The 22,510-nt window shown below is 45.0% G+C and overlaps 1 protein-coding gene across 7 annotated transcripts in view; it reads left to right on the top strand.

Annotated features, from left to right (window-relative positions):
- Positions 1-22,510, top strand: part of AMBRA1 (autophagy and beclin 1 regulator 1) — a 190,571-nt gene that overhangs the window by 49,201 nt on the left and 118,860 nt on the right. For 3 of the 7 annotated variants that reach the window (XM_021009798.2, XM_021009796.2, XM_021009800.2), the window contains one exon: positions 21,033-21,119. The exons of the other annotated variants lie outside the window; for them this stretch is intronic. In XM_021009798.2, the coding sequence (XP_020865457.1) occupies positions 21,033-21,119 (87 nt within the window). The remainder of the gene's footprint in view (positions 1-21,032; positions 21,120-22,510) is intronic. 7 annotated transcript variants of the gene reach the window in all.

Genomic DNA, 22,510 nt, shown 5'->3' with positions numbered 1-22,510 from the left:
TGTGAGGATAACATAAGGTAACGTTTATAAAGTATTTTTCAAACCACTCTATAAATGTTAGCTATTTATTATTATTTCTGTACAGCTCATCTGTAGGGTTGAGATTCTAAAAGTATTCTAAAAGCATTCCTCTCTAGCTCTGACATTCTATGATTATATGAAAACTGAAACATTTTTTGTATCGCATCCTTTTCTTTTTTTTTCCTTTACCATACTGGTGGGGTGCTGGTGGACATTTCCTTCCCTAATGTTAATTTGTGACACCTAAACTTTGGTTCTGGGCTGATATTACCATTGTATCCTCTTTCTAAGTCATTTCAAAACTGTTCCAAAAACTGTAGTCGGTTCTGTGCAGCAGGTCAGCCAGCTTTCACATCAGTTCTCTTAGGAAAGTCCAGGCCCAGCACATTCTTTGAGTCTCCTGGCATCACATATAACTTTGTGCTGCTGATATTTGGTTTGGCATCATTTCGTGCCTTTAACATTTCTGCCAGTTGGTGCTTTTGCTGTCTTTCTCCTTAAAGCTTTTACCACTTTCTAAACATCTATCCTTGGCTCTAATATAGTTCTGACTAGGTTTGAGGGCTGTTTCCCGCTGGTGTTGTATACCCTTTTTTGGTGGTTGTGTTAGGCCAGAAATGTGTTCTGCTTGTAGTATAGTGAGCTTAGAGTTTGGACAAGCAGGTGTTCCCCTTTTTTCCCCATGTTTGAGGTGTGAGCATTACTAGAAACCCTGTCAGTTCAAGATGAAGTTAGTTTCCCCCGTCATTTCCTTCCTTGGGAAGGGTTAGAATGTGTCCACATTTCATTCTGTTCCTCCTTCCATAAAAGATGATGGCTTGTTTTAGGGAAACTGGGACCTTTTTATCCGCTAGTTAAGACTTTATTATCTCCTAATTTCAGCCACCAGGAGGAGTTAATGTTCTTCTCTTTTACACACCAATACCCACAGGAGGTAGTGAAGCTTCCTGGCTCCAGCATAGATTGGCGTTGGGAGCCTCAAACCTTTTCTGTTCCCCCCGGCTCTCTTATTAACTTCTTACCTCAGGCCACTTGTTTTCTTTGGGTCTTCTGGTTAAGAAATTAGAAGAATCCCGCTAACACCTTGCTCTTCAAGGAAGTTTTGGTGATGGTGTTGGAACTCATTTGTGGCTGGGGCTGGGGTGGGGGTGGGGTGGTAGAGTAGAGTTGAAGGCCCTGGTTTTAAATCTTGACTTTTTACTAGCTGTAAACTTTGGGCAAATCCCTTCCCCTCTCGATGTTTAAACTCCGGCATCTATAAAATGAAAAGGTTGATGGTTGCTAGTTTGCCTTCCAGCTCAGTAAGATTATTTTGAATTAGACGCTGTTCCGAAGCTGAAGGCCAGCTGACTGTAGAGAACTTTGATTCCCCAAGGTATACAGCCTACCCCCCTCCTTTCCAGCCTTGGAGTGCACTGCCTAGTCTTGGTGAGCCCCAAGCTTAATCCTGTGGGTAGCCAGAGCACAGAGGTGAACACGCACTTTGCTAGTGGTGAAGTGCCATACGTTCAGTGTAGTGTTGTCTTGTGAATAGCAGAGAGCTCGAGACAGAGAGCAAGGGAGCAAGGGGGGGGGGAGAGAGAGACAGACAGACAGACAGACAGACAGGGGGAGAGAGACAAAGAGAGAGAGACGGGGAGAGAGAGAGAGAGAGAGAGAGAGAGAGAGAGAGAGAGAGAGAGAGAGAGAGAGAGAGAGAGAGAGAACGAGACGGAGACGGAGAGAGCATGATGCTGAGAAAGATGAGAGAAAGTACTGACTGCTTCCACCATCTTTGTGGGGTGAAGAGATGCTTTTCTTGGGTCTCACATTTCTGAAGTGATTTGAGGTTGAGGGAGTACTTTCCTTTATAATGCTGTAGGGTAGGGAGTTGAAGTATGACTGTTTCATAGAGGAGGAAACTGAGGTTCAGAGAGCATGTGACTTGCCTAAAGTCATGTGACCAGGGGCTTTAGAAGGAGCCAGGTCCTCTGATTCCAAGACTTGGGCTCTTTTCCCTAATGTGCTGAGTATACGTATATGTCTTAGACTGCATGCTGCTCCAAGCTGCTGGCTGTGCTGGCTCATAGATTCCTGTTTTCTGGGGATGGTTGTAATGGGTGGAAGAAAGGGTCCTTTTGGAGGCTGGTTTCATCACTGTTTTATCCAGTGCTTCCCAGGAGAAATACTTACAGTTCGGAGTTGGGTGCCTCTCACTGTTGGAGGTGTTGGGTTGGGGGCAGATTCCTTTTCCTGAGAGAGCGTGCCTGGCAGGCAGCCCTTCCCCCACCTCAGGCCGAATTAGCACCTGTTCCATCCAAATTACCCCCATCATCCCCCTCTCTCCTCTGGAATAGAGGAGAGCCACTTTGTGCTTTGTACACACACACTCTGAGAACTTGAAAAGATGTAATCGCCTCTGGCAGCTCAGGGAGCTGGATCTTTATAGAGAAGGCAGCAGGCCTGGAAGAAGAGGAGCTACGGAGTTTGGTGAGTACAGGGGGAGCAATTTCTCTTGTACTCCTTCTCATCCCTTTCATATTCCCTCCCCAATGGTAACTATTCAACCTAGCACTCTCACTGTCCTGTTGGAGGTTTTTCCTAGACAATAACACCAGGTGTATGTAGGGGGTTCTGTTTGCATAATGGATTTTGCTTATTGTGATTGTTCCCAGCCATTAGCTGTGCCAGTTGGCTTCCGCTCCTCCCCCTGGACCTGCTTGAACACATTTGCAGAGGCTGCTATAGTCAGATCCTGGATTGGAGGATATGGCCTGTCTGGGGCTTAGGGCCAAGCTGGTACATTTTCTTACACATGTCTTAGCAGTATATGGTTCTATGAAACTGGCCCAAACTCTGTGTGTGTGTGTGTGTGAGAGAGAGAGAGAGAGAGAGAGAGAGAGATATGCATTTGTGGACATACATAACTGTAGACTTTCCCAAATGTGGCACCGCTTTGCTTCTCCATGGAAGGAGCTGGTTGTATTAGCATCCTGTACCCCACCCCCACCTAAACGTGACTCACCCCTTGGGCTCCCCTGTTGGCTTTGGGTTGGCGTGTTGAAGTCCCCCTCACCTACAAAGTTGCCTGACTTACTTATAATGGAAGCAATAACCAAATTCCTCCTGTTGCCCAAAAAAGAGAGTGGGAGTTTCTCATCCTCTTAGTTGGCTGGTTCCATCTGGGAAAGCAACGTTGTACCAAGCCAGATGGCTGGACAAGAGGAGCTGGCTGACCTTCTAAGTCACCACAGCAGTCAGAGTCTAGTACTCATGGGTGAAAGCTTTTGTCCCCTTTTTCATACCCAGAGAATGACTTCTGGATGTCATGCCCCAGAACAAATGATCTCTGACCCATTTGACTCTTTGGACGTGCCAGGCTTGATTGAAGTTTTTTCCTAACCTCCTTTAATGGATGCCCACTAGTCCCAGGGTATTGAGGGCAGTTTGTACCTCTAGGCAAGAACCATCCTACCTAATGTGACTGGGAGCAGAGCATCTAGCCAGGGTGGGAAGGTGGGGGCAGGGGGAATCCCCAAGAATAAGCCCTGTCACTGCTTCAGGGTCACCTGCCAGGAAGGAAAATCAAGACAGAGCAAAAGCAGAGAGAGATAATGAAAGGATCAAAGGCTGAAGGGAGTGAGCTTGTCATGATAGAGTATTACTGATTGTTCACAGAGCGATCCTTTCCTGTATTGTACATATGGCCAGCTGTGGGCTGGTGACTCGTGACTCTTACCTCTCAGCCTCATTTTCTCTTCTCTCCTTCCCTGCCTCAGCTCTCCTGCCTTCTGCAAGGTGCTTCAGCTTTTCCCCCCGTGTTCTCAGTCATAGTGGATATAACACTTAAAAAATTAATTTCAGCTGAAGCTGGTGTCTTCACAGAAATCCAGGCTGCTCTTTTTATTCCCCCCCCCCAAATTATCTCTTTGAGAGGAGGTGCCCCACCAGGAGCAAAGGATTGGAGTCCTAGAGCCAGAAAGGGTCCCCAGCGACCTCTCAGCCAGCTGGCTCATTAGAGACGAGCAGACTGAGGTTCTGACAGGTTAGGAATGATTTGAACCCAGGCCCTGTGACTCCAAAGCCATGGTTCTTGACATTGTACCACGTATTTTATAGCTAACCCAGTATAGGCACATTCATCAAGCATTTATTTATTGAGTACTTAAATCTGTGTTGCAACTGTATTCCATATTAATAATGAGAAAAAGAATTGCTAACATTTATGTTGCACTCCAAGATTTGCAGAGTGCTTTACAGAGAGTGTTGCCTCTCACCACTCTGGTGAGTTAGAACTGTCCAGTCCAGGGATGAGACTGTCCAGTCCAGGGATAAGGCTGCAGGTGATTTTCCCCTTCCCCTTCCCCTTCCCCAGTCTTTCTGGTGGTATGGTCAGAGGAGGAAGGGCACATCTTGTGAGGTGCAGTTCACCTGAGTTATCAGGGATGACACTTTCCTCTTTGGGGAACCTCTAGTGGCTCTGCCTCTTGCCATCTAGAAATGCTCCTGCCCCCTCAACTCATTCCCCTTTAAAGTCATGGCTTCCTTTTCCAGGATCTCTTTTCTTTGCTTTATGATTTGTATAAGACTTTATGGGTGGCACAATGCCTTCCATATATCATTTCATTTGATCCTCATGAAAACCCTGTGAAGGAGATGCTATTATCATCCTCATTTTAGAGGTGGAGAAACTGAGGCTGAGGGAGGTTGTCCAGGGTCCCACAGCTGGTTAAGTGAGCTCAGGGCTTCCTGAGGCCAAGTCCAGTGCCTTGTTCATGCCAAGATACCTGCTGTGCTTCCTCTTAATTCAGTACTGCTTTGTTCTCCTAACATCCTGAGATGCAGGCAGCTTTTCATCTTTTTACAAATAACCCTTACCCTTTTTGCTTGACATGTTATTCAGAGCAGTGAGGTGGTGCAGTAGATTAGGAGCTGAAATTAGAGTGAGGAGGAGCTGAGTTTAAATCCTGCTTCAGACATTTACCAGCTGTGTGACTCAGAGCAAATCCCTGAACCTCTCCTCAGCCTTAGCTTCCACATCTGTAAAATGGGAATACTCGCATCTACCTCACAAGGTTGATGTGAGGTTCAAATGAGATAGCATTTGTGTAGTGTTTTGCAAACTTGAAAGAATTCTTCAAATGCTAGTCACTGAACCTCTCCTCAGCCTTAGCTTCCACATCTGTAAAATGGGAATACTCGCATCTACATCACAAGGTTGATGTGAGGTTCAAATGAGATAGCATTTGTGTAGTGTTTTGCAAACTTGAAAAAATTCTTCAAATGCTAGTTACTAGAGCTGTGTTTATTGTTATTACAACATGCTGCAGTCATTATTTGTTACCTTTTTCTTTTAGCCCACTAGTGGTACCTTCTGGCTTCTCACATAAGCCACCAGGAGCCCTTGGGGCATCTCTAGACCCCATTGAAGGAAATTGGTCTAAACTGAGTACTTTAAGGGGAGTAGTGTCACATAAAGGAGCCTTAGGAAGTGACCAGCTGTAAGACTGCTGTTATTCCTTTAGTCATTTATATCAGGTAAAAATAGGGCTCCATGTAAGGGAGATCTGTGATATCACAAAGCACTTTAGTGCCTGCCTGCTAGGGTTGTTGTGAGGATTAAATGAGATAGTATTTATTAAATGCTTAGCGCAGGACCTGGCACATAGTAGGCGCTGTAGAACTGCTCATTCTCCTTCCTCTTCCCCCCCTCCCCCAGTCTTGACAGTAGTCACTACTATGCTGTGATGATGCACACAAAAGCAGCAGAGTCATAATCCAGGCAGAGGGAGGGGACAGAGGGAGCCCAGCTTTGAGAGCATTTCTGTGGCTATCTCAAAGTCTTGCCTGGGTACAAGTTGAGACTGAGTCACATGATATGGTAGAAAGTAAGATTAAGCCGAAAACCTTCCTCAGTTTAGCTTTCTCTTATTTATGGTATATCCGGAAGCTCATTTTCAAAGATCCTCTGGTCGCAGTAGACAAAACATATGTAGACCCTTATTTTTAGGTCTTATTTTACTCTGTGTGTGTGTGTGGGGGTAGCCAAGGCTTCACTTTTGGACGGATGTCATTACTTTAGTATGACCGTCCTGCCAAATGGGTTTAGCTTTGGTGTTGAACTACATTTGGTTTATCAGTTGTCATTTCATTTCTTGATTGTCCAGGTGCTAATGCTGACTCCATCTTTCCCCTCCTGCATGACTTCAAGGTTGCACTTCCCTCCTCCTTCAACTCAGGGGCCTTTTGGGCTTAGGCTGTGGCTGCCTGTGGGCTACTTGTGCAAATGGGTGTCCAGGGAAGAAAAGCATGTGTTGTAGGGTTAGGTGGCTGAGGGGGCTGCAGCCCATGGATAGTTTTGTCTCCCCCAATGACTGCAAAACCAGCCTTGATATTTAGTCAGTTGGGGGGCTTTGGGTTATTAGTCTTCTGAAGCTAGAACCCTGGGGCCTTTGCAGCCATCGCCTGGTCTCTTCTTTCAGCACATTGGCCAAGAGAAACTTGAAAGTGCCTCGTATTCTGTTTAGTTTTGGCAGCACTGCCTGGATTTTGTTGTTGATATTCTTGAATTATTGACTTTTATTCCTTTGTCGTTTATTTTCTTTTTGTCTTCCTTTGTGTTGGTCTTTCTCCACAATAAAATCACACTGGGTAGAGTGCCATTTATAAAGATGTTTTTACACATACAGATAGCTGACAAGTCTCCAAGCCGTAGGACTTAGAGCTCCTGATATCAGAAAGAAGAGAAGAGCCAATTTATACCTTTGGATGAGAGAGAGAGAGAGAGAGATTTTTTTTTTAAAGAGGTGAAATATTTTACCAGGCTGGAAATTAAGTATCTCTCAGGCTTTGCAGAGTTAATCTTCATTGTGGCAGTATTGATTGACAAGCTGGAGGATGGATTCCTGGGGGAATGGGGGTGGAGAGTGGAAATTGCAGTTTTCTCTGTTAATTGTACCTTAGGTGTCATTTGCGACAATTTCACTTTGTCTAGACAGATCAAAATGGTGGAGCAGTGGTACCAGTGGAACTGAGTGCCGAGGCCAGTTGGTGATCAGGGTAGTCTTAAGTATGGGGAGTGGGGAGGGGGGATCCCAGGGGTGTGTTGTGAGTGGTTGAGCTACGTCCAGAGGTGAGAGGCATTGGAAGTCAAATGTCATGCAGAAGAGGTTTCTGGAAAGGAGTCTGTAATGGAGGGAAGACGATTACATTGGGTCTTTGTGCTGGCTCTGGAGTCTGTAGGCTGGGAATTGTTCAGGTCTCTGTTGGAATCTCTCTTCCCTTCTATTTCTGTAGGCTCCTGAAACCCATCAGCTGAAAACTTCAGCAGACACTAGCCAGGAGGGCTGCATCTTTGCGTCTGATTAATAAAAAGACTTTGCCTGCTGTGCACTTCCCATTTCTCTTGCTGTTGTATTTGCTTTATCTGCTAACTTTTTTTGCCCTCCTAATATGGGCTTGAAGATTTTGCTTCATTACACGAAGCATTTACATGTAGGCCAGGTTTATAGTCATGTTGTCTTTTAAAGGCGTGTCATTCCTTAAAACATTTTAGATGAAAATTTGGGTTTGGGGCATGTGAAGGTGAAAAATAAGCACTTTAAAGGGTAAACTCATTTGCTGATTATTATACACTGGCATCTCTTTGTTGAATTAGGAGGATTGAAGAGCACCTTTCAGAATCTCCACATGGTTGTGCAGATTCAGATTAGCCTGATGATTTGTTCTTGTTGTTATGGAGAGAAACATTTTCATCGTTGCCAAGCACTTGAAATGATTGCCGGGTTTTGGGGGAGCCCTCCACCTAGATACATGTTACTTGGCCACAATGTTATTAAGTCTTAGCTCTCTACTGGAGGAGATTTCCCCTAACAGCTGACACCATGGGAGCTCCTTCAGATGAATACAGGAACCAGTACTATGGCTGTGCAGATGAGATCAGCCTGACTGAAATTAGAATGTAGATGGCTGTGTGTTGAAATACGACCCTTAAAATAATGGTCTGGCAAGACTGATCTGTTGGCTTAGATCTGACCCCAACCCTGTTGAGAGCCTGTGCTCTTTGATGCTTGGCTTTTTTTGTGCCTTGGCTCCTATCTCTACAAAAATGCTTGTGACTCACCCACCATGCAGAGGTACCAGGAGGATTATGTTTATGTTTTGTGAAAGGTTCTTGAGCTCCTTTGGTGGAAGGTACTGGTTTCAGCACAAAGTGTTATTTATAAGCAGTAAAATGGTGCAGCCTTGTCTCGTTTCCTTTCTGAGCAAGCCTTGGGCGGTGTCTGCCAGTGTCTTTTGCCTGGGGCTATCCTACCCCGCATGGGTCCTATCCTACAGCAGGGCAGGGATGGCCAGCCAGGCTATTGGGCTCTCTTGGCAGCAAGGCCGTGGACTCTTCAAGTCAAATCATAGGATACGGTCCCTGCAGTGATCAGCTGAGAGAGTGCCTGTTACTGGTTAACTTAACTCTAATTGCCAGTGTGTGAAACTGGGGAGGCTTAGATGCCTCTGCTTTAAAGAAGGTATGTCAATTTGGAAATCATAATAGAGGTGTCATTTGAGAACACACAATTATTTTTTACAGAAGAGTAAGGGCTTGTCATCTTCACACACAGGCATGTGCCAAAGCAGAGAAATGGGGCCTGCAGAGCAGAATTCAGAGGAAGGAAGAAGCAACACTGCCGAGTTTGTGTTTGCCCTCTTGGCCTTTCATTTCTTTCCTGAGTACAGTCCTCTTTCCGCTGCTTCCATGTCTCACTGTTCAGAGGCAGCTGGGATAGATCCCCAGGCAAGGAACTCTGCTCGAACTGCACCATTTAATAAGTCTCATAGGGACCAGGCCATAATGCATTTAGTAGGACAATTGTGTCAGCACTTTTACCTGACCTGCGTTACGAGTTCTCTAAGTGATTCCAGTGAACCTCAGCGAAGGCCTGCAGACATTCTGGCGAGAGCCACCGGGTCATCCAGGGCCACTGAACAAGTTTGGCATTTGCAGAGTCATCATTCATCATCGTCATGGTTTGCTGATTCATCCACTGACTTAACAAATATTTGTTGAGTACCTACTATGTTCATAGTGCTACAAAGTGTATAATGAAAAATAGAACGTGGTCCCTTCAAAAAAGAGTAAGATTTAAAAAATGATAGCTAGCATTTCTATAACACTTTACAAATATTATCTCATTTTATCCTCACAACAGTTGTGGGAGGTAAGTGCTAATATTATCCCCATTTTACAGATGAGGAAACTGACAGAGGTCAAGTGACTTGCCCAGGCTTACACAGCTAAGTAGGTGTCTCAGGCCAGATTTGAACTGGGTTCTTCTTGACTGTAGGCCCAGCCCTTTTCCCCCTGCTCCAGCAGCTGCTTCTAAGATATGCTATGAGACACCAGGTACTATGGAAATTTAAGAGGAGCAAGAGTTTTATCTGGGCTGAGGACCTCAGAGAAAGTTTTTTTGGAAGAGGCAGCATTTGAAGGTGGTGTGGGTGGTGAAGAGAGCCCTGTACTGAAAGGTCAGATAAGAGCTCATGGTTATAGGATGTGTTTAGTCTCATCAAATGTTTTACATTTTCCATCTTACTTAATTCTCACAGCTACCCTATAAGGTGGGTATTGCACATGTTTTTGGCCACGGTCCAAGAGCCAAGTATCAGAAGGAGCTAGGTTAGAGTTCTGGCTCTGAGGCTTAGGAGATGTGGGATCGTCAGCAAGGTAACCTCAGTGAGGTTACCTCTCTTCTTCACCCTTGGGCTTCTTTCTCCAGGGCTATAGTGAGGAATTGCTTTGCAGACTTTAGGATCAGGATAAGGCCTAAACCTTTGATGTCATTGGGCTGGGCAACTCCTTCTGCTAATCAGTGCTGGGTGGTCCCTTCTCTGCCACATACTGTCTTAGAGACTAGTCTATAGCAGAGGTGTCATATGCTTGGCCCACAATACTCTGTAGTGTTTAAAATGTAATGGGAAGATATTTAAGAAAATAAATTAAAATCTAATAAGACACAGATAATGTTACATTTTGAAACTAAGTTCATATGTGGTATTCAGGGATCCATTTGTACAGATTAGTGGCCTCTGTTTCTGTTTGAGTTTGACAACATTGGCCCAGAGCACTGAGAGGTCAAGTGACTTGTCATTGTATGTCAGTGATGGGATTTGAACCTAGGCCTCCTGGACTTAGAGGCCAGCTTTCTATTCTTTGTGCCTGGTGCCTCTTATAAATCTCCAAACACTAAATACATGTTACTGTTTTATTTGAGTGAAGTCTTAAAGGGGGAGTGGGATTATGACAGATTAAGATGGGATTGGGGGAGTTGGTGGCATGAAGGTCAGAAAGCATGGAGCATGGTGAGGTGATGATGATTAGTTCACTTTGACTGGATCTGAGACTAGGTGGTGGGGAATGGTAGGAGATAAAGTTAGAAATGTATTTGGGACCAGATTATGAAAGACTCTAAATGCCAGGCTAAGCAATTGGGACTTTATTTGGCTTATAGCAGGAGGCTGTTTAAGGTTTTTGACCAATGCAGTGATGAATAGAGTTTTGGAACTCTCTGGTAGCAGTATGTGAATGCAGTAGCTTGAGAGGTTGGAGGCTAGGAGATCAGTGAGGTAGCTGTTGCAGTAGTCCAGGTTACAGAATTTAGGATGATAGTTGTGAGGGAGAAAGGATAGGGAACCCATTTCAGAAATAAGATTGACAAATTTTGTCAATCTGTTGAATGTGGGAAGCAAGAAAAGGGAAAGATTCGAAGATGACAGGCTTTGTATCTGGGTGACTAGGAAAAAGATGGTATTCAGAACAGAAATAGGAGAAAGAGAATTTTTTTTTTGAGAAAATGCTAAATTTTTGAATACGGTGGATTTGATGTACAAGAGAGAGAGCCAGGTGGAGCTGTCTAGCAGGCAGTTGAAAATGTGGTTCTGATCAGGAGAGAGGGCTAGGCTAAAAAAGTTCTGGCCGTTATACATGTATAGGTGACAATTTATATACCATGGAGGTAGGTAGGATCTCCAAAGGAGAAATTATGTACTTGTTAATTTTTTTTTTTTTTGGTGAGGCAGTTGGGGTTAAGTGACTTGCCCAGGGTCACACAGCTAGTAAGTGTCAAGTATCTGAGTCTGGATTTGAATTCAGGCCCTCCTGATTCCAAGACTAGAGCTCTATCCACTGCGCCACCTAGCTGCCCCAGGAAATTATGTACAGAGAGAAAAGAGAGCTAAGGACAGACAACTTTGAGTTAATACCTACATTTCCAGGATAGCAGGAGGTGCAGCCAGAGAAGGAAAGTCACAGAGGTAGGAGGAAAGCTGGAACAGGAGGGGTTGGGAAGATGCATTTTTCAGGATAGTCCAGGCCTGAGCATGTATGTTAGGCAGAGAGGGAATGAGCAAGGAAAGAAAGGATAATTGAAGGGCAAGTTTGATGGGACAGGGTGCTTGCAGGAGCCAGGGATGAAGGGAAAGAAGAGACACACTTGGTATGTATCCTTTGGGCTTGCTCACTTTTCTTCTGAACACTTGAAGTGGGATGGAGGTGGGGAGGTGCCATCTCGCTCCTTTCTAAGCCATCCTCCTTTTTGCCAGTACCCAAACCTGAACGTTTCATCTCAGAACCACGTACTTTGGTACTTTGCGTTAGAAAGAACCTCAGAAGCTGTCTAGGTCAATTACCCTGCCACAGGAAGCCCCTTAACAGCATCACCCAGTCTATAAGGAAGAATCCACGCCCTCCTGAGGTGGCAGCCCCTTGTGTTGTGGGAAACTCCAAGCCTAATTCAGCCTTTCTGTAATGGTCATCCTCACTGTGATCTTTGGGACCAAATGAGTGCTCTTTAAAGACTGGAAGATAATTATTGCTTTCCCAGCACTGGATCTCTTCTCTGGGCTAAATTTTCTCATTTCTTCAACTGATGAGGCAATCTACAAGTATTTACTAAATGTCTGCTATGCTCGAGGCACTGTGCTGGGCATTGGGGATACAGGGACCAAAAGGAACCAGTCCTTTTTGTAAAGGTGTTTATGTTCAATCAGGGAAGACAGTAAGGGTATATCTGTCAACATATACAAAATACAAGGCATTTTGCAAGGAGAGGAGGAGGAGGAATACATTAGCATTTGGGATGATCAAGAAAGACCATGTTGAAGGTAGCGTTTGAGCTGAGTGTTGGAGGAAATGAAAGATTCCAAGAGCTGGAGATGAGGAAGAAGGTGACTGTATTTCAGGCCCTGAGGACTGCCAGGGCAGAGGTACAGAGGTGGGAGATGGGTTCATGTGGGAGGAAGGGCAAGGAGGCCCATCTGACTGGGGCTCAGAGCGTGAGGGAAGAAGTCATACGAAACAGGGCTGGAAAGAAAGGTTGATGTCAGGTTTTGAAGAACTCTAAAAGACACAGTTTGTATATGAACATAAAAGCAGTGGGAAAGCAACGGAAATGAGTGAGTACGGGAGTGACGTAGTCAGACCTGTGTTTTAGGAAAATCACCTTGTTAGCTGTGTGGAGTATGGAGGAGAGTGGGGAGAGAGGTGAGGACATCAATTAGGGGGCTATTGTAACAGTCCAGGTTAGAAGGGATAGAGATTTGAACTAGGGTGATTGCTGTGTGCGTAGAGAGAAGGTATGGGTGGTAGAGATATTAAGGAAGTAGAAATGACAAGAATTAATAACTAAATATGTAGGGTCAGTGAGGTTAAAGAGTTAAGGTTGACATGGAGGGGCCAGAAGACTAGAAGAATGGTAGTAGCCTTAAAAGAAATAAGGAAGTTGGGAAGAGCAGAAAGGTCAAGGAGAATATAAGCACTGTTTGAGACATTTTGAATTTCAGCTGTTCAGTAAGCATCTGGAGATGGAGAGAGCCATGGGCTAGATAGAGATTGAGAGGCATATGCCTCCTGATCCAAGGAACCAGCTGTTTTGTTCAGTCATTTTATCTGTGCCCAATTCTTTGTGACCCCATTTGGGGTTTTCTTGGCCAAGATATTGGAGTGGTTTGCCATTTCCTTCATTTTACAGATGAGGAAACTGAGGCAGACAAGGTTAAGTGACTTGTCCAAGGTCACACAGCTAATACTTAAATTTTCTAAGGCCAGGTTTGAACTCAGGTCTACCAGACTCCAGACCTAACACTCTATCCACCGTGCCACTTAGCTGCCAAGAATCAGTAGATAGTTAATAGACATTTCAGTGCCTACTATGTGTCAGGTGAAAACATCATCATTGTGCTACATCATGTTAAAAATATCATGCCAAAATGTATGGGAGCAAGCACACAGCCCTGCTTCACTCCATTGTAAGAGCATCGCCCATTATCCAGAACTTGTGCAAGCATGCTGTCATGAGCCTGACATAGAATGCTGATGGATTTCTCTGGCATGATGTTTTCAGAGATGTTGTCAGATGCCTTCAGCAAGGACGAAAATGGCGTCAAGGTCAGCAACCCTGCTGAAGGTAAATTATTTAACTTGAAAATGCTACAAGCCAAGACTAAAGTAGAGGGAGTATTGGTGCATGAGTTTTTGTTCTCAGATGATTGTGAACTCTTTGCAACCCCACAGGGTGAGATGCAGCAGAGTATGGATCAGTTCTGGGTTGCTGTGCTAATTTTGGCATAACAGTTAACACCAAGAAAACAGAGGTTCTCCACCAACCAGCACCACACCATCCATACATGATACCATCGGTTACAGTAAATGGAGAAATTTTGAATGCTGTGGATAAATTTGCAGCATACTTTCCAAGGATGCACACATAGATGATGAGGTTGATGCCAGAGCTAGCTTAGTGTTTGGGAGGCTCCGAAGGAAAGTGTGGGTATTAGACTGCCTACAAAACTGAAGGTCTACAGAGCTGTTGTGTCGACCTCATTGTTGTATGCCTGTGAAACCCGGATGCCAGCACCGTGCCAGGAAACAGAATTGCTTCCATTTGAATTGTCTGAAGAAGATTCTGGAGATCACCTGGCAAGTGAGAGTAACGATTATTTTTCTTATATTAATAACCAATTATTAAATTAGGATTAAAGCTTTCCATTCCTATTTCCTCATTCAGAAACCAGCCTCTGTAGGTCATTCAGCCAGTTTCTGAAAGACGTTACTGATAGATGAGATTGCTCAAATCCTCTGGGTACATGCTTCTTGATCTTAAGTGGGATCCCACCCAACTAGAAGACTTTACAAACAGAATCCAGTCTAGCCAAGTTTTCACCCTTAGGAAATAAGCCCCTGTCCTTGAAGCCTTCCTTTAGAATTTGGGGTGACCCAGCTTATGAATGGGAAAACCAGCCAGAGTTGGTCTGGGTAGAGGTGGATTCTTTTGTCCAGATTGCTGGAGGCAGCTGAGTCTCATGATGGTGTCACATTCTCAGCAGGAAAAGCTCAAGATTTTTTCCCCACCTTCTCATTAATATGTCCATTGATTGTTAACCAATCAGAGTTGATTTCTACTCTCAGGGGCACTCCCTTTTCCAAAGGCTTTTACCCCATTTGGTGCTCTGGGAGGGGTGTTTTTTGGTTGCTGAGAGGAACCACTGACCTCAATTTATTGATTTATATGCTAGCATAATTAATAAATTGAGTATTAATTACCCTGAAACTCTCTCAGAAATTGTAACTCATTGCACAAGATAAGGTGTAGGACACTGAGGTTCTTTCTCAAGCTAAACTGCCAAGCATTCAGACTACCTCAGAGAGCAGAGAGCGCAGCTCCAGTGGGCTGGCCATGTTGTTTGAATGCCAGACATTTGCCTAAAAGATTATTTTACAGCGAATTCACACAAGGCAAGCGTTCACATGGAGGTCAGAAGAAGGATGCAATGACACCCTTAAGAACTTTGCAGTCGATTGTGAGAGATGGTAGGCACTAACATAGGAATGCCCAGCGTGACATGTCCTCATCAAAGAAAGTGCTGTGTTCTGTGAGTGAAGCAGAATTGCAGTAGCCCCCCAAAAAATGCAAGATGTGCAAATTTAGAGACATCTCCACTGCAAATGTTCGTGTGGACTATTTGTACCTAACCTGTGGTAGAGCCTTCCGAACTCATATTGGTCTGATGAGCTGCAGCGGACACACTGTCCCTTGACCCCAACATAATGATGTCATTCTGGTCCTCTTCGAGAACGAAGGACACCAACCAACCCACTCTGTGTTAGGTACTGTGCCGCCCTCCGGCAGGGAGACAGCGAGTAAACCATTGACCCACAGGCTGTGTACAGGATGAACAGGAAACGATTAACAGAGGGAAGGCATCAGAAGTAAGGGGAGTTGGGGCAGGTGTCCGGCAGAAGATGACATTTTAGGTGGGCCTCACAGGAGGGCAAGGGAGTCAGGATGAGGAGAAGGCAGGCGAGCATTCCTGGCATGGAGGGCAGCCAGAGAAAATGCCCAGACTCCAGAGATGGATTATCTTGTTCAGGGAGCAGTCAGGAGGCCAGTGTCATTGGACCGGAGTTTGTGGTGGAGAGTTGGTAGGGATGGCAGCAGGTAATGAAGGGCTTTGAAGGCCAAACAGAATTTTGTTCTGAGATCTTGGAAATGATGGGGAGTTACCGGAGTTTATTGAGTTGGGGGTGAGGGGAGGACTACATTGTGGTACCTGTAATTTAGGGAAATCACTTTGGTAGCTGAGTGGAGGATGGAGACTTCAAGCTGGTAGATACCCCAGCAGCTGATTGTGGGAGTCCAAGGTTGAGGTGATTAGGGTACCGGAGTGGTGGCAGTGTCAGAAGAGAGAAAGAAGCGTGTTCAAGAGATGTTGCAAAGGTGACATAAGGAGGCCTTGCCTTGGTAACGAAAGCGAGGAGTTGAGGATGAATCCCTAGGTTGTAAGTCTGAAGTACTGGGAGGAAGTGTTACCTTCTTCAGTAATAAGGAAGTCAGGGGAGGGGTGGGGAGGAAGGAGGAACTTTAGAAGGAAAGTTAATATGTTTTGTTTTAGATATGTTGAGTTTAAGGTGTCTGCTGGACGTGGATCGGAGGTCAGCAGGGAGGTCTAGAGCAGGATATGCACATTTGAGAATCATTAGCATAGAGGTGATCATTAAATCCCTGGGAGCTGATGAGATCACCGCTTGAGGTAGTATAGAGGAGGGGAAAGAAGACAAGAGGGTCTTGAGGGTGTGATCTGGATGAGAATCCAGCAAAGGACACTTGAGAAAGAGTGGTCTGACAGGAAGAACGATAACCAGGAGGGATTGGTGTCCCAAAAACCTCACAAGAAGAGAGGATCAAGGAGAAGAGGCTGGCCAGTAGTGTCAGAGGCTGCAGACAGGTCAAGGAGAATGAGGATTGAGAAGAAGCTATTGGATTTGGCAACTTAGAGGTTATTGTAACTTTGGAGAGAACAGTTTCAGTGGAATGATGAGTTTAGGAGCCAGATTGTAAGAGGTTAAGAAGACAATAAAAGCAGAGAAAGTAGAAACACCTATTGCAGACAGCTTTTTCAGAGCATTTAGCTACAAAAGGCAGAAGACCTATAAGACAGTAGGTAGAGGGGATGAAAGGATCAAGTGATGGTGTTTTGAGGGTGGAGGAGCTGGTAGGGTCCACTGAGTAGGCAGTAGGGAGACAGCCAATATAGAGGAAGAGATTGAAGAGAAATGAGAGCAGACAAGACTAAGGAGCAGTCTGTTGGAGGAGGTGGGATGGAATGGCATTGCATGTGTAGGTGGAGGATTCAGCCTTGTCAAAGAGGAAGACAACCTCTTAGTGTGAAACAATGGTGAAAGGTGAGAGAGTGGCAGACGGTACCTGAGTGATGGGAGATGAGGAAGAAGAAGGAGTTTGTGGTGAATGGCCTCAGTTTTTTCAGTAAAATATGAGTCAGCGTTCTCAGCTGAGCGTGTTGAGGGGGGAGGAGCCATGGGAAATGTAAGGAGAGATGAAAAAAGGTTTGGGAGAGCTGCTATGGAGAATATAGAATAGTGAGTTGATAAGGAAGGTGTAGTAGGATTGCCTAACAGCAGTAAGGGCCCAGTGGAGGTTGTTTAACAAATTCATAGTGGACTCAGTCAGAATAATTGCATGATTTTCTCTACCTTCATTCAGCAGCACATGTGTAGGAATAAAGGCAGTGTGTGGTAGGAGTGATTCAGGGCTAGGCTTGGTGAAGCACAACCAGTGATTTGATAAGGAGGCAAGGAACTTGAGAAAAGGACAGTGTGGAATGAATTGGTTCACCCAGGGGTCAAGACAGAGAAAAGAGTCGAGGGCTAGTGCAGAGGAGATGTGTGGGAGAGAATTGAGGGGTTGAGGGATTGGAGGTTATGATGTGGCTAAAGAGTGTGGTTAGGTAAGAGAAGGCAGAGGAAGGGGTAGAAATCCGATAGATTATGGTTTGATAAGGAAATTTTGAAATTCTTGAACGTGGAGGTGGCACAATCTGATGGGTAATGGCAAGATCAAGGGTATGACCATCTTTGTGTGTGGCTTAGGTGAGATGGGAGATGAGTAGGTTAAGGAACTGATTGATATATATAAGTTCCCAAGTATTAGGGCAGGAATTGAGAAGGAGAAAAAAACATTATGAGCTATGTACTGTGCTCATTGAGGAAGGACAGTGGGCTGGAGGTTTGTAGACAAAAGCTACCAGGATTTTGATTGGGTGGTAGATAGGAATAGCGTGAACCTCAAAGAGGGAAATATTACTGAACCCTTTACAGTTTGGGTTCCTACCTCATTGCTTAAGTGAAACTGCTCTGTCCATAGTTACCAGTGATCTCTTAATTGCCAAATCTGGTGATCTTTCCTCTGTCCTCATCCTTCTCAACCTTGGTGCAGCCTTTGATACTGATGACCACTTGTGTATGTTAACTATATGTATGCTTTATCTATTTGTATGTACATTTGTTGTCTGTACCTTTAGAATGTCAAGTCAGTGATAAGCATTTATTAAATTCCTGCCACGTACCAGGCACTTTAGGGACACAAAGAAACGCAAAAGCCAGTCCCTGCCCTCAAGTTGCTCCCTGCCTAGTGGGGGAGACAAGAAGCAAACAGGTATGTATGCACAGACAAGCCATGCTCAGGATAAATTGGGTTCATTCTCAGAGGGAAGGCCCCAAGATTAAAGAGGACCAAGAAAGGCTTCTTTCAGCAGGTGGCACTTTAGCTGGAGAGAGTGCCAGGTGTAGGGGCCAGCCAGTGACCATGCTTTGGAGTATCTCAAGGGGAACGAGTAGAAAAAGACTGGAAAGATAGGAAGGATCCCACATATGGAACGCTTGAAAAGCCAAAGGACTTGATATTTAATTCTGAAGGTGATAGGAAGCTGCTAGAATTTATTAAATAGGGAGTAGGGGAAGGGATTGTACTAAGCCCTTTGCGAATGTTATCTCATTTGATCCTCAACAATCCTAGGAGGTAGATGCTATTATTATCCCCCTTTTACATTTGAGGAAACTGAGGAAGGCAGTGGTTAAGTGACTTGCTTAAGGTCACACAATGATTAAGTATCTGAGGCTGGATTTGGACCCAGGTCTTCCAGGGCCAATGAATGCCCTATTCACTGGGCAGCCTAACTGCCTCTAGGTAGTGATGAGAACAGGCTTGTTCTTTAGGAAGATGGAGATACCCTTTAGGAGTATGATGGTACCCTTGACAGTAAAAGGGGAGTTAAGAGTTGGGAGAGCATTTAGGGAGAAAGCTAATGAGTTCTGTTTTGGACATGTTATGTTCAAGATGTTTTTGAGACATCCAGTTTGAGACATAACAGTAAGCAGTTGGAGATGCAGTAGTGGAGGTCAGGAGAGAGGTTAGGGCTAGAAAGAAATATCTTGAGAATTAATTTGCGTTGAGACTGAGAAGGAGTGGTCAGATAGGTAAGAAGAAAATCAAAAGAAAACAGTGTTACAACAACCCAGACAGGAAAGTGTCTCTTGGACAGTGTCACAGGCTGCAGAGAAGTCATGGCATTGGGAGGAAGGATTATTTCATTCTGTATACTTTTTTCTCCAGCCCAGTGCCTACCACATAGTAGTGCTTAATAAATGCTCATTCATTGATGGGTTTCTGTCAACCAGTCTGAAATAGGAAAACCACAAAACTTTGGGGCTTTTCCCTCTATTATATATCTGCTATGCATTTCTGAGACTTAGACTAATTCATTCAACTAAAATTTATGAAATGTCTACTATATACAGTGCACTTTGTGTGGGCCAGAGGGCTGAAGTTTGCCCGGCTTTCAAACATGCCCTTTATCTTCCTCACTCCTGAATACACTGCTTTCAGTGTGGCTCTGCACATTTGAAATGAAGATGCCACCCACTCACCCATGAAGCAGCGGATGAGCCCCAGGATGAGCACTCCCCTTCAGGCATAGAAAGAACACAACCATCTCACTGAGCTTCTGGGGAGGTGGCCAGCCTCTGAGGGCATTGACATCTGATAGTTTCCTGTTAACACTGGAGGCAGCAATGCAAATGTTTTTCCATAGTCAGAGAAGATTGTGTAGAAAGTATTGTTCTAGGATTCAGGGAGGTGCTCCTAGTTTAAAACACCAGCTCCCTTGGGAAGTGGAGCCTCTTATTTGAGGTCAGCTGCCCTACCCTCCTCCCTAGGGCAGCATCACCCACCGGGGACTCCTTATGTCTGGAAATCATTCTGTCTGGCCCAGTGCTCATCTTGGTAGGTTGCTTTACTTATCCTGGGAACTGGATGATCCTTGCTCAGGAAGGAGGGTCATCACTGGTGGTGGCATAGCCCTGCCTCCAAAGCACAGTTGTGTCAGGAAAGTTGCTCACAGACCTTGCTGCCTTCATTGTCTCCTCCCTGCCCCCGACCTGTCCCCTCACCGTCATCATTGTAGATTTTCCGAGCTTGTTTCTTAAGTCTTAAATAACCATAACACAGAGGCCTAGAATAGACTTTTTGGGTTTTTTTGGCATAGCTGTCAGTTCCTTTATTTTGAGCTTATCTGGCCTCTCCATTATCCCCTATTCCATATACCTCTCTCCGCACCTCCCTATCTTAATTGAAAACTTTGCTCCACCTCTGTATCACACAGTGTTAGCAATTTACTTCTCAAACCCTTTGTCTTCCATGTTTGTAAGTTCCTACCTTTCTTCTGCAGTTGTCAGTCTATCTGATATGATCAAAAATATTTGGCAGAGATTGGCAGGTGGGTCTGTGCTGAGAATGGCAACTGCAGGTTGGATTGTTATCATTTCTGTTGGGAGTTTGTACTTCTCCAGGCTTCCAGGGCAGTGCTGTAGTTCGCTGGCTGCTGTGATAACTGACCTCTTTGCCTGTCAGGTGACTGTACCCAAAGCTAGGGAGTTTTCGTGACAGTTAAGTAAACTAATTTCATTGGGAGAAATTAGTTGCTGCTCTTGTCCTCTTTCTCTGCTGAAGAGCCTGGCAGCAAGCCAGTGGCCTGCTCCCTAGAGTGCCAGGCAAGATGCGGCAGGAGAGGGGATAATGTGTCTCCCACATGCATTTCTTTCCAGGGGCATGGAAAAGCCATTTTCCCTACGCATTTTTTATTGGGAGAGACCCTGATGTCTGAGACATTCTTAAGTAGAGACTCTGACAGTGATGATGTCTCTATTTGAGGCTAGCCATCAATCGTTGCTGGATGTGAGTGGTGCCAAGGGGATACTGCTGCCAGCACGTGGGACTCGGCAGGGAAGGAGGAGCAGAAGGGTGTGTTTCTTGGGATTAGTCTACCTGAACTAGCACTCTGCCCAAGCCCTCTGTTTCAATTCCAAACCCATGCCTACTGCCTGGGCAGTTTTGTAAAAGAAAGGAATGGAGTGATGTCTGTGAAAAGGTGGCTCCTGAACAGTACTAAAAATAATTCCTGTGGCTGTGAGCTCCATCTGGGAACTTTGGGGCAAGGATCTGAGTTTTAGTGGGCATTATATGTCTCTAAAACGTTTAGCTTAGAGACAGGGCGTGGCGCCTGATGTGCCAGTGACATCGGGAAAATGTCAGGAACAGGACTTTGATTTGTCCCTCCCACTCTTTTACCTTGTGCATGACCTCTGAGTTGGTGTTTGACAGGGACTGCCTTCTGTTTTTAATCTCTGTTAGGAGGCTGCTGGAGTCTTCCCTCATTTCATTATCCCGTTATGATGGAGCAGGATCCCGGGAACACCCCATTTATCCAGACCCTGCGAGGTAAGGCCCAAGCGATCTCAGGTGGGAGGGAGTAGCTCCTTTGAGCCGCCCCGACAGAAGGCAGGCACCGCTGAGCTGTGTGAACAGCCACCTTTGCTCACCTTGGATACAGCTTACACTGCAGCTCTTTTATTCACCAATTTCAGTTTTAGTAAGGCGGCTCACATGCCTGGGAAGTAGATCGTGGACAGCAGGTGAGTGAGCAGAGCCTCAGCAGGCACGTAGCTTTGGCAGACAGTGCTTGTCTCATGTGGGAGATGGGCAGGAAAACAATACCTGGTCGCAGTGATCCCAGGGAGGGTCTGAAGAGCTGGGAAGCAAAGCTGCGGCCCTGCTGTGACTGACCAGAAGCACTTGGTGCTCTGCCGGCGGTCAAATGGACAGCATTGTTAGAGAGAAATTTACTTTGTAAAGCAAAGCATCATCAGTTTCATGGAAAAATTCTTAAGTCAGAAAGAGATAGACAGTCACTTGTGGGGGCCATTCATAAAGTCATAGGGTGGCCAACAGGTTCAGTTAGTTGTTACATCTTAGTGAGTTTTCTTTGGAGGAGGAGAGGAAGAAAGATTGTAGTGAAAGCAGGTCAGAGCTTTGGTGAAGCTCTTGCTTCTCCTGTAATCACAAGGTGTTCAGATAGTTCTTGTGAAAAAAAATTTGAGATGGGTTCAACTCAGGATCTTCCCTGAAACTAATTCCTAAAGATAAATAGATACATGTTACTAAACAAAACATTGAGGTTGTAGAGCAGTCTCTAAGGCACATGGAGTGTGCTTGTCAGTTCTGTTAATGTTCTGAAAGGAAGAGAAAATTAAATCTTCATTAAATTCAGAGATCCAATAACTTGGGCCATTTGCTAGACCAGAAATGATGGGGAGAATTATATAGGAGACTGGGAAGATTAGAAATGTGAGTCACAGAGAACAGAAAGTTTCACTTTAGACAAAATTGTTGATTTACCTGGAAGATTATCAGGCACAAATCATGCCATTACGAGATAACTTTGATACCAAAGTATCAGTCTCGTGAACTTTTATGTCTGGGGCCAGAATACACCATCTCTCAGGGGCAGCTAGGTGGTACCATGGATAGAGCGTGGGCCCTGGAGTCAGGAGGACCTGAGTTCAAATGCAGCCTCAGACACTTGACACTTGCTAGCTGTGTGACCCTGGGCAAGTCACTTAACCCCATTGCCTAGCCAAAAATAAATAAATAAATGAGTTTTAGGAGAATACACCATCTCTCTGATTACTGGTATAGTGACCCTCAAATATTTCTGTCACAGCAAAATCCTCTTTCCATACTCAAGAAATAAGAAAAAAAATCAGATTTATCTGATGCCGTCTGGGTCGGTGACTAAAATAAAGATGTATACTATATGTGATAATTGAAGC

Source organism: Phascolarctos cinereus, unplaced genomic scaffold, assembly GCF_003287225.1.
Source record: "Phascolarctos cinereus isolate Bilbo 61053 unplaced genomic scaffold, phaCin_HiC Scaffold_9;HRSCAF=440, whole genome shotgun sequence".
NCBI lineage: Eukaryota > Metazoa > Chordata > Mammalia > Diprotodontia > Phascolarctidae > Phascolarctos > Phascolarctos cinereus.
The sequence above is the reverse complement of the archived record's forward strand: the minus strand, read 5'-3'. Positions and strand labels throughout refer to the sequence as shown.